The 12340-nt window shown below is 35.9% G+C and overlaps 1 protein-coding gene across 4 annotated transcripts in view; it reads left to right on the plus strand.

Moving 5' to 3' along the window:
* Positions 1-12340, plus strand: part of LCLAT1 (lysocardiolipin acyltransferase 1) — a 117981-nt gene that overhangs the window by 35391 nt on the left and 70250 nt on the right. For 2 of the 4 annotated variants that reach the window (XM_006094341.3, XM_006094342.3), the window contains exon 2: positions 6396-6564. The exons of 1 other annotated variant lie outside the window; for it this stretch is intronic. In XM_006094341.3, the coding sequence (XP_006094403.1) occupies positions 6400-6564 (165 nt within the window). In that variant the 5' untranslated portion in view covers positions 6396-6399. Of the gene's footprint in view, positions 1-6395; positions 6565-10582; positions 10707-12340 lie in introns of those variants that run through there. One more of the 4 variants, XM_023758613.1, reaches the window with a different exon arrangement.

A 12340-nucleotide genomic window follows, 5' to 3' on the forward strand; every position in this document is an offset into this window, starting at 1 on the left:
AGTACCCTTTTGTCTTCAGAATATCTTGAATATAAATTCTAAAATGAAAGTTTTAGTGATTTTCTGACATTATACTTTAGCATAGACTTTTATAAAATATTTAGCAAAGTAAGTAAAGATGAATAAAGTCACTAATGGTGACATTCTTTCAAATTTATTTTTAATTAATTATCTGTTTCCTAAGAATTTCAAGGGATTTACAATAAGACGTGATAATGCCAATAAGAATACAAATAAAAGATTGTAAGAGGAGAAGGAGATAATAATGACATAATCTTTGCTTCTGGAATTGAATGTTAAATTTAGCTATGAGCCTGTCTTTTGAGACTTGAAAGGAAAACAAATTCAGTTCTCTTTGGGGAATAAAGCATACCATTTTATCAGGCGAGACAGATGTGTTTATGTTATTAAATTCTGAAAAATGCAGAAATGTTCATCAGAATCAGGTCATGCAAATTAACATGCATTTGGGGATTTAAATATGTATTGGATTTGAAAGAAATTAATAGCTCATAAATATTTCACTTATATTCATCTAGTTTACAAGAATGGTACACAAAGAGCATTTGACTTAAATTACTTAATTAATGAACACAGTTAAATTCTTTTACATTGTGGAATAACTCAATCAAGCTGTGATTATTTTAGCTATATGTTAAAACATTTTTATTTTCATTGCTAAGTGATCATTTTGCAGTAATCTATATATATAAAAACCTAAGTGACCGACTGGTAGCTATGACATGCAGGGACCACCAGGGGGCAGATGCTCAAAGCAGGAGCTGCCGAGCTGCACTGACTTAGCAGCTGCGGTTCTTGGGTGACGCACCCAGAACCAGAGAGGAGGGAGCTCGATTCCAGGTTGCATCACCGGAGAAGCGCCCTCTCGCAATTCAGGACCCCTCGGGGGATATCGGAGAGCTGGTTTTGACCTGATCCCCACAGGACAGACCGAGGGACTCCACTGGTGCACGAATCCGTGCACGGGGCCTCTAGTTATTACATATGCATATATGCAATAATTGACATTCGTTTTTACACTTTTATTACATGTATTTGATTTTGGCATCTGAATCAAGACCAACATGTTGCTTATTTATTTTGGAGTAGAACTGGGAAACTCATAAACTTGTCTCATATATTTGTCTCAGCTGATTCCCAAGGATTGTTTTTTTCTGATAGTATTTAATTTGGGATTAAAACAAAGGTAATTTTGATAAATACCACATGATCTCACTCATTTGTGGAATATAGAGAACAACATAGACTGATGAACAGGGACAGATCCAAAGACAGAGAAACAGCGATCAGACTATCAATCCCCAGAGGGAAAGTAGGGGAGGGTGGGGATAAGGGGAAGAGATCAACCAAAGGACTTGTATGCATGCATATAAGCCAAACCAATGGACACGGACAACAGGGGGATGAGAGCATGAGTGCGGGGGGAGGTGGGGGTTAATGGGAGGATGAGGACACATTTATAATACCTTAACCAATAAAGAAATTTAAAAAACATTTTTTTAAAAATATATCTTTATTGATTTCAGATAAGAAGGGAGAGGGAGAGAGAGATAGAAACATCAATGATGAGAGAGAATCATTGATCGGCTGCCTCCTGCACGCCCCCTACTGGGGATCGAGCCCGCAACCCAGGCATGTGCCCTTGACCTGAATCGGACCCGGGACCCTTCAGTCCCCAGGCCAATGCTCTACCCACTGAGCCAAACCAGAGAGGACTTAAAATTTTTATAATTAAAACATTTTAAATTATAAAGTAATGCATGTTTATTCTTTATAAAAATTAGGCTAATATAATAATAGTACATAAATAAAAGTTCTGTTCCTTTTCTGTTCCTACTATAGACTGGAGAGAAGCTGCCTATGTCTTTTTTTTTAATCTTTGTTGTTGAAAGTATTACATATGTCCCCTTTTTTCCCCATTGACCTCTCTCACCCTGGCCCCCCTATTGTCTGTGTCCATTGGTTATGCTTATATGCATACAAGTTCTTTGGTTGATCTCTTACACCGCCCACCCTCCCCTGCCTTCTCTTTTGAGGTTTGACAATTTGTCCGATGCTTCTATGTGTCTAGGTCTATTTTTGTTTATCAGTTTATGTTGTTCATTAGATTGCACATATGAGTGAGATCATGTGATATTTATCTTTCTCTGGCTGGCTTATTTTGCTTAGCATACCAGCACTGCTCTCCAGGTCCATCCATGACATTATAGAGGTACATCTATAATGTCTTTTAATGCAAAGAGGCCTGAGCCTCAGGAAGCGAAGCTGAGGGTGGTAGGAACACAGACAATTCTGGGCCCTGTGTGAACAAACTGTTAAGCACTTATGGTCTTATTCTATTTGTACTTTGAACCATTTTGTACATAGGTGATTAATCTGTAAGCGTTGGTAGAGATTTGGCAATATATGTGTTATCCAAGTAAACTAGATTCTGTGTTAAGAGATTTGACCTGTTTTGTTGTTTGTCTGACATTTTTTAAAGCACTATGACATTTGAAATTGTATTTGTTTCTTGTTGTATTCTTTTAAAATATTCAGAGGTTTTGATCACTGGAATATCTTTTTTTAACATATACATTTCAGGTCATTATCATTTTCATAGTTTAATAATATTTCCAATAGCTTTATTATCCTGAGGTAAACCATATATTTTCTCTAATATAGTTTAGGTTGTAAAATCAAATGTTCCATTATTTTAGACTATGTTTCCAACAGTTTAGTTTAAAATATCAGTATTATGTTCTTCTGGTTATGAGGACCCATGAAAGTACAACTGTCCCTCAGTACCTATAGGTATTAGTTCTCTGGACCCCTGTGGATATAAAAATCTGAGGATATCAAGTCCCTTAAATAAAATAGCTTAGCATTTGCATATAATCTGTGCACATTCTCCCATATATTTTAAATGTTTCCTAGATTACTTAAAATACCAAATGCAATGTAAATGTTATGGAAATAGTTGTTACACTGAATTGTTAAGGGAATAATGGCAAGAAATAAAATCTATACATTTTTGTACCGATATGACCATCATAGGCTTAACTACATTGTACACTTTAGAAATAGAGCAGCATTATTCCATCACCCCTGAATATTTTCTATCTGCGATTGAATTCACAGATATAGAACCCACAGATATGGCAGGCTGACTATAATCCTTTGGCAAATAGTTTAGGAAAGAGAGTGAGGAGTCTGACTTCTGTTTAACCTTTCAGCTCAGAACAAGCCAGCTGAAGAGTAATTGACCAAACATATTACTTTGAGATTCTGATGTAAATAATTAACATTTCTAGATTAGAAAACTTCAGTACACTGTATAACTGTCATCATTTTTAGGCATAGTCACTCTTAGGAAGCTGTTCTGCAGTTCTTAGTTCATTAAGTCTGTTTGTTCTAGTAGAATATAAAAAACTTGGGAATATTTTAAGATTTTGTGTTGGATAATATCCTGGAAAAGAAAATATATAGGTTTTTGTTAATACTGATAAACTATTAAAAAATGAAGGCTTTATAAACTAGACAGCTTCATTTTTGGAGGTTAGACATTTACTCTTTTGAGAGTATCAATTTCAAACATACTGAAAACTTGTTAGACCAGTAGGGTAAGAGGGTCACCTCTATGGTATTCAAGCTCTTATATCCTTTATCAGAGCCTATTCTGTAGCCCAAGCATGTCAAACTCTCGGCCTGCGGGCCGCATGCGGCTCAAAATGAATATTTTTGTGGCCCAGCTAATATAATAGTGTGTAAGAAATATTTTAATAAAAATTTCGTGACTTAATTTTTACAATATCCTGTTATACATACTAGCTATATTGGTTAATAATGCGGATTTTTTTCAGTAGATGGTGTTACCTATATGTTGATATATATGCGATTTGATATGTATGCTATTTTTTTGTATTGACAACAAGCTTCAAAACTTCATATGTCAAATTTGCTGAAGGTGTTAATATCATAGATATTTTTATGCTTAAAAATGTTGAATTTTGTGCCAAAAAAAGAGCACTTGCGGGAAGTTTTAATTCATTACTTTATTTTGAAGAAAAGTGCTGCTGAATACTTCGGGAAGCTTATGGTGAACATGCTCCATCTCAAGATACTTGTGAACACTGGTTTAAACACTTTAAAAATGATGATTTCGATGTGAAAGACAAAGAATGTCCAGGTCAACCAAAAAAGTTTAAAGACCAACAGTTACAAGCATTATTGGATGAAGATGCATGTCAAACTCAAAAACAACTTGCAGAACAATTAAACGTTGCTCAGCAAACAATTTCCGATCATTTACAAGCAATGTGAAAGATTTTCAAGGAAGGGAGTGGGTGCCACATCAACTGAATGAAAGACAAATGGAAAACCAAAAAGTCATCAGTAAAATGTTGCTTCAAAGGCACGAAAGTCTTTTTTGCATCAAATTGTGACTGGCGATGAAAAGTGGATTTATTTTGAGAATCCCAAATGCACAAAATCATGGGTTGATCCAGGTCAGCCATCATTGACTGCAAGGCCAAATCGCTTTGGAAAGAAGACAATGCTCTGCGTTTGGTGGGATCAGGAAGGTGTGGTGTATTATGAGCTTCTAAAACCAGGTGAAACCCTTAATACTGATTGCTACCAACAACAAATAATGAATTTGAACCACACCTTGATTGTGAAACGACCAGAATGTGCCAGAAGACACGGCAAAGTAATTTTGCTTCATGATGATGCAACATCACACACTTCAAAACCAGTTAAAGACACGTTAAAAGATTTTGCCTGGGAAGTATTAACCCACCTGCTGTATTCATCAGACCTTGCTCCTTCAGAGTACCACTTGTTCCAATCAATGGCACACGCACTTTCTGAGCAGCACTTCAAAACGTACGGAGAAGTGGAAAATTGGGTCTTTGAATGGTTTACCTCAAAACAAGAAAAGTTCTATTGGGACAGTATCCACAAATTACCTGAAAGATGGGGGAAATGTGTAGCTAGTGATGCACATTACTTTGAATAAAGCACTTTTGATGTTTCTCTTGAAATTATCATGTTTTCTTTGATTACAAAATCCACATTATTAACCAATACACCTAGTAACTAGAGGCCCGGTGCACGAAATTCATGCAGGGGAGGAGTCTCTCAGTCCAGCCTGCTGCAATCCTGGACGCTGCATGCACCAGTGACCATACTTTTCACACTTGTGAAAGGCATCTTGCTGTTGTATGGGCAGCTACATTTTTTTGCCCTGATTATAAAAAGTAGTACATAACATGATCCTTCTGAGGCAGTAGTACCATTTTCTCCTTCTTATGGGTGGAAAAACTGAAGCAGAGAGAAGTTAAGTAATTGGCTTTGTCACACAGTTGTAAGTGTCAGGGCTGACCACAAAATGTGCAAGCCAGAGTCCATGCATGTCATTGCTGCATCATCCTGTTTTTTTTTTTTTTTTCAGTGTTAGAGTAGCCTTGCCAGGTTTTAATTTTTAAATCTAAGGGACTGTTCCCAAAATATAGGGTAGGGTCCCTAGGCCTGGCCAGTGATCAGGGTGGCTCTTTGGGGCAACCGGCAGGGGAAGCGACCGCCCCTCCCTCCCCCCCCCCCCGCTGGGACCCACCTTGGCTGGCGACCTGGCACCACCCGCTGGCTGGCCCACCCCCCGATCACCACTGCGGGTCGCCTCCCTCTTGGGGGTTTGGGGGGCAGACGCTCAGTGCACATCATAGCAACTGGTCATTCTGCTGGTTGTTCCGTTGTTCAGTTGATTAGCATATTAGAGTTTTATTATATAGGTTTATTAATGAACGACAACGTTCACTAATGACTGATTACTATAATCATGTTGCATTCACTTCCCTTAGGTGCCTTATGCGCAGGCACACCATTTCTCTCCACTAATACTAGCAGTGAATATTTTAGCAGCCGATTGCCACGTCATTAGTCTTGGACTGACTTGTTTGGTGTGTGCAACAGGAAATATTTTGCTTTTAGAGAACAAGAAAAATAGGTTTATTTGCTTATTAATTTGTGCAGTTGTTTAGTGTCTGGTAAGTTAATGTTCAAGAAAAAATATTAACTTTTTATTAAAATGTTAATTTAAAAAATATTAATTTTTATTAAAATGTTCTATTTTATGTGAACAATTATTCATTTCAGCCCTTTGTATTCAGCATGTCTCTATTGAAATAAACCTATGTTTCTATGAAAATTGAAGCTTTTGTTTTTTTGTGGCCCACATAAACTTAAACCTTGTTTATTTGGCCTGTGTAGGCCTTTGAGTTTGGCATGCTTGCTGTAGCCCTCTAATTAAAGATTATTATATACATCATTCTGAAATTGAATTTGAACAATTACATATATTAACGAAATATACCTTTCCTTTTTACATCTTTCAGAATCATGGTGTCATGGAAAGGGATTTACTTCATACTCACTCTATTTTGGGGAAGCTTTTTTGGAAGCATTTTCATGCTGGGTCCCTTTTTACCTTTGATGCTTGTAAACCCATCCTGGTATCGCTGGATCAGCAACCGCCTTGTGGCAACCTGGCTCACACTTCCAGTGGTAAGTTACACACCACAGAAGGAGACTATCAAAGTGGCCCAACCTATAGATTTTTATTTTGTTAGAGTCAGATTTAGTCAAATGTTAGCTTTAAGTCTTTCCTGTTATATAAGAGGTGCATTAGAATTTAAAGGAAATACAAAAACTAGAGAGAAAAATAATTGTCCTTCGAAGTAAAACATCTAATTGAGGCATATTTTAATTTCAAATTTTCTTCATTGAGATATGCTTTAAATATAGCAAAATATACAAATCTAAAGATACAGATTGAAGAATATTTGCATCATCAATTTTGCATCACCAATTTTGCATTTCCATTTACTTTACAAAACAAAAATTAAGATTTAGATAAATATTTTTTAAACTCCTGATATTGATGTCATTGCTTTAATTCTTCCCAATAACCACGGAATTTAGGGATAAAGTGGTTTCCTATCTGTGGGCTAGGTCAACAACATCTGTAAGGTGAAAGTACATACAAAATGTGTAGTGGATTCCTGGAACTGCCAGGTATCTCTGCAAGGTCAGTGAATGCTGTTGTGAGCGTATTCCTTCTGATCCTGAGCTGGGGACTCCCAGGAGGATTCCAGTCCAGACTCCTCTCTTGTCTGGGACTGCAGAGGCTTCAGCCTTCTCTGAAAATGGACATGTATGCAGTTGTCCTTACCTTGAATAGGCTGTTTATCCTTCGTGAGTGTTATGTTCTTTCTTTTTCCTGAGCAACACCTAGAACTTACTCTTACTGGTTTACTTACTTGTTATGGTGGGTGTTATACTCAAACAGGAGAACTAGAAAGGAATCCTCTTCCTTCATTTGTTGAAGGGTCTTCTTTACCTGCCTTTTTTGAATTGAGTTGTCTATATCTCCTCAAGCAGATGCCATTGTTATGTTAGGAGAGAGGAGAGTATCGTGCTGATGGTATGGACCTCTCAGGTAGAGATTGATTGGGAAATATTTCCAGACGCAGTGGTGGTATACCTACCTTGATGGAACTTTTATTTCTTAAAAGTTTCCTGTAAATTTAATTTTAATAAATCATTTACAGTGTACCCTTCTTTTCATATTTAAAAAGGAATCCTCTGATGGATAATTTTTGAAATTAATTTGTTCCTTGTTTACAGGATTAATTTGTTTTAAATTATAGATATTTGTCTTATGAAATGTGATACTGTTTAACTAGAAGTAGCCCCCTGCCTCTTTCTGTCCTTCCTTCCTCTTCTCTTCTGTATTTGCACTTAAAGCTGTCTGTTCTACAGGCATAGGGAAAGGGACAGCATACTGGTAGGTACTAAACAATTGTGGTGTGATTGCATATTTAATTCCGTTATAAGGAGAAGAATGAAAAGATTTTGTTGAAAGGAAAAGTCAAAGTAAAAATTCCAGGATAAGGATGATCAGAGCGGCTGACCACTTTTGAGGCAGCTACTGGGTTTAGGAGGATGGCTTCATTTCAGGTGCCACCATTGTCCCCATTTTATAGAACAGGATATAGAAGCTTTGAGAATTAAATAATTTGCCCAAGGTCACACACAGAAGCAAATTATTTAAGCACAGATAAGATTAAATCGAGACTGTCTGCTGCCATTAGAGCCTTAAGTGATAGGATTGATCAGACTCACATGGAGCCTTAACAACTCTTCAGTGGCAAGAAGTTCACAGATACCTCTTGATTGTTTCAGAGGGAGGTTTGGAGTTACTTTGAGCTAGGGAATGCCTGACTTAGAGGAAAAATATCTGAGAAATGGATAACTAGTAATATAAATTAGTCTCAGTAATGTGATGATTTGCTCACAGTGGAGAGGAAAGTTGGCAAGAAATAGTCATAGAAAGCCTTCTCTTTTGGTAGAGAAGCAAAGGACATAGGTTGCTGAAATGCCTGAAACAAGGTACATAGTAAAATATTTGTTGGATGAGTAGACAAACATAAAGAAGTTTCAAGGTCATACTTCCCAAACTTTGGTATCAGAGTAAGCTGGCTTCATAAAACATTCAACGTTCTCTCCTCTATTTTTGAAAGAAAATTATATTCACATAATTTTTTAAATTATGGTTTAAAAATTACCTAATGCAACATTAGTGTATTACAGTCCACTTAGAGTTAATATTTACTGCATCTTATAAAATGCAAGAACCTTGTAATAGTGTAATGCATTTATTCTTACATCCTTTATACTGCGTTATCAGATATTACATCAAGCATGTCAAACTCTTGGCCCGTGGGTTTGCAGCCCACAATGAATATTTTTGTGGCCCAGCCAATATAATGGTAGGTAAGAAACATTTTAATAAAAATTTCATGACTTAATTTTTACGATATCCTGTTATACATAATTATTAATAATGAACTACAACGTTCGCTAATGACTGATTACTATAATCATGTTGCATTCATTTCCCTTACACGCCTTACGCACAGGTGCACCATTTCTCTCCAGTAATACTAGCAGCGAATATTTTAGCACCCGATTGCCACGTCATTAGTCTTGGACTGACTTGTTTGGTGTGTGCAACAGGAAATATTTCGCTTTTGGAGAACAAGAAAAATAGGTTTATTTGTGTTACGCTTATTAATTTGTGCTGTTATTCAGTGTCTGGTAAGTTAATGTTCGAGAAAAATATTAATTTTTGTTAAAATGTTCTATTATTTTATGTGAACGATTACTCATTTATTTCAGCCCTTTGTATTCAGCATGTCTCTATCGAAATAAACCTACATTTCTATGAAAATTGAAGCTTTTTTTGCAGCCCACATAAACTTAAACCTTGTTTATTTGGCCTTTGAGTTTGACATGTTTGTATTACATCTACTTACATAATTACCTCCATAATGCAATGTTATAATTTTTTGCTTTAAATAGTCATGTCTTTTAAAGAAACTAGAAGAAAAAATAGTCTTTATTTAAATATTTTTCATATCTAGTGTTCTTTATTCTTTATGTATATTACAGTTTCCATCTAGTCCTTTTTCCCTCCAGCCTAAAGAACTTCCTTTAGCTTTTCTTGTAGTGAGGGCTCCTGTAGCTGAATTGTTTTCATTTAATTGAAATTTTCCTTATTTTGCCTTCACTTTTGAAGCATAGTGTTGCTGGCTATAAAATTTTTCTTTTCATACTTTAAAGTTCTACTGTCTTATGGGTCATTTATCTCTGATTGCTTTTAAGATTTCTCTTTGTTTTTATTTAGCAGTTTGATCATGATACATATATCTAAATGTATTTTTCTTTATGTGTAGTTTATTGTGTTTATTGGGCTTCTTAGATCTGCATGTTAGTTAGTTTTTTTCCACATTGGCCCATTAATTCATCTAGCTTTTTCTGCTCAATTCTCTCCTTCTGGGACTACAGTTATACACACACACACACACACACACAGACACACATATATATGTATGTGTGTCTGTGTGTGTGTGTGTGTGTGTGTGTGTGTGTGTGTATATATTATAATATAATATATTAGATTTCTTGTAGTGTCACACAGGATAACCAAGGTCACTAACCCTTTCTCCTGCTGTTTTCCTTACATAGTGGATTTCTGTATAAAATAGTGTACTTTAAAATCCTAGAATTTATTGTTTCTTGTTGGTTTCATTACTTTCTTGAAGTTCTTCAACTGTTTATTTATTATGTGACCATATTTTTCTTTAAGTCAACTGGGTGGTAAGTCTACTATCATTTACTTTGTCTGGGCTGGAAGCAGCGGTCACCCTTTTTTTTTTTTTTTCTTTCCTGTAGGAAATACTTTGCATTGAATATTTGTATGGATCCTTCTTATTCTTTTAGGCAAATTTATTTTTCCTTTCTTAATAGAAGGATTTTTGTTTATTTTTTAGAGAGAGAGGGAGGGAATCATCGATCGGTTGCCTTCCATATGCACCTTGACAGGATCGAATCTACAATCTGGGTATGTGCCCTGACTAGGAATTGAACCCGTGACCCTTTGGTGCACAGGACAACACTCCAACTAACTGAGCCACACTGGCCAGGGAATTAGAAGGATGTTTTGTTGTAACTTTTGTTTATTGCAAGTAGTCAGCAGGATCCCTGAAGATTCATCCAACAACTATTAAGTATCCACCATGTACCAAGCATTTTGCTAGGATGTAATGACAAGCAGGACAGATATGACCTCTGTCCTTGTGGAGGTAATAGTCCTTATACCTAAAATTTTTCAAACTGTACATTTACACAGCCACCTTCTTTTCTGGCTTTCATTTGGCTGAAAGACTACTTCCCTTGTTAGAGGTCAGAAGTTGACTTTCCAGGCCATGAATTCTTAGAGTTGGATTTTTAAATCAGCTTTAAAAATACAAAGCCAATATTTCATTATAGCCCTCATACATACCATTTAATATAAAATATCCGTCTTCTGGTATTGCGTAGCCACTATCACTCGCTTATTTACAAAGTGAGTATTTCTCCATAAAATATTTATGTCAAATAAAATAAGCATATTTTCATTTCACATAAAATTATCACGAGTAGGTTTTTCTAAAAAGTCATCTACAAACTGTCTATATATTAAATAATCCCATTTGTAGTCATTAATAAAACCAGAGAAATTTCATTTTGAAAATGTTTAACTTTTCTCAGGTTTTATCATCTGTAAAATAAGGAAGTTAGAGTAGATAATCTCTGATATCCATTCCAGAGTCAGCATTGTATATAGAATTCTAAAAAAAACATTTAGAGGTAAATAATTTTTTTGGTAATAGTCATATTTTGCTCCTACACTTCATTTTCTTTAATGTCATCAGTTTTCCACAGTATATTGTGAATATGATTTTGGCAAAACCTCTCTACCAAAACCTTCAGACTCTTGAGAATTTTCTTATATACCTTGGTAGAAATCATTGTAATTGTAATGATTTACAGTGTCATTCAGATTTCCTTGGAAAGCCATTATAAGCAGAGTGCTTATTGGTACACACATTTGGTTTCAGGATTGGCCTTACAACTTTCTAGTCATTTAAACTTGGCTAAGCTCCTTAGCCTCTCTAAATTTCTCTTTCTTCTTCTGTAAAAAAGGAGGTTCTAATTCTATCTACATGTCTTAGAGAGTTATTGCGACAACTAAATGAGGTGATAATACAGGCTTTGTAAATTATTCAGCAAATGTTTGCTCCTATATTCATTTTAAGGGGCAGGCTAAATTACTGTCAAAGGAAATTCAAAATACAGTGGCTTGAATAAGGTAGAACTTTATTTATCTTCAGGTCCAGGTTGACAGGGTAGCTCTGCTCCCTAATGTCATTTAAGGGCTGAAGATTCCTTCTACCCAGCCTGGCATAATATCCTCCTCTTTATGGTCAAGTCTGGTCACTGCCGTTTTTTTGTCCCACTCTATAGTCAGTGGGAATGGGAGGAAGTCCAGAGCATGTTTCCTTTAGATCAGTGAATTACAAGGTGCACATATCTCTCTTGCTCACCCATTGGTGAAAACAGGTAAAAGATGTAATAGAATCTGGGAAAAGTAGTCTTTTTTTTTTTTTCTGAGCAGTCATGCACATAATTAAAGTATATTGTTCTGGAAAAAATGCTGGATTTTACTGGACAAATTCTGTCATAGCTGCTGCTAACTACTACCAGTACCATTGTTATTACCACAGAATTACATTAAACAACTGCAATTACATATACTAGGATGGGTGAAGGAAAAGTGGAGAGAGAAGAATTTTTTAAATATAGGATACCTCCTGAACCTCCACTTCATGTGAGATGAAATGGAAAATGTGAGTGGTCCTGTGCTGAGTATGATTCACGTGTTTAAAACAAGTAA

The sequence above is a fragment of the Myotis lucifugus genome, unplaced genomic scaffold, assembly GCF_000147115.1.
Source record: "Myotis lucifugus unplaced genomic scaffold, Myoluc2.0 scaffold_134, whole genome shotgun sequence".
NCBI classification, from domain to species: domain Eukaryota; kingdom Metazoa; phylum Chordata; class Mammalia; order Chiroptera; family Vespertilionidae; genus Myotis; species Myotis lucifugus.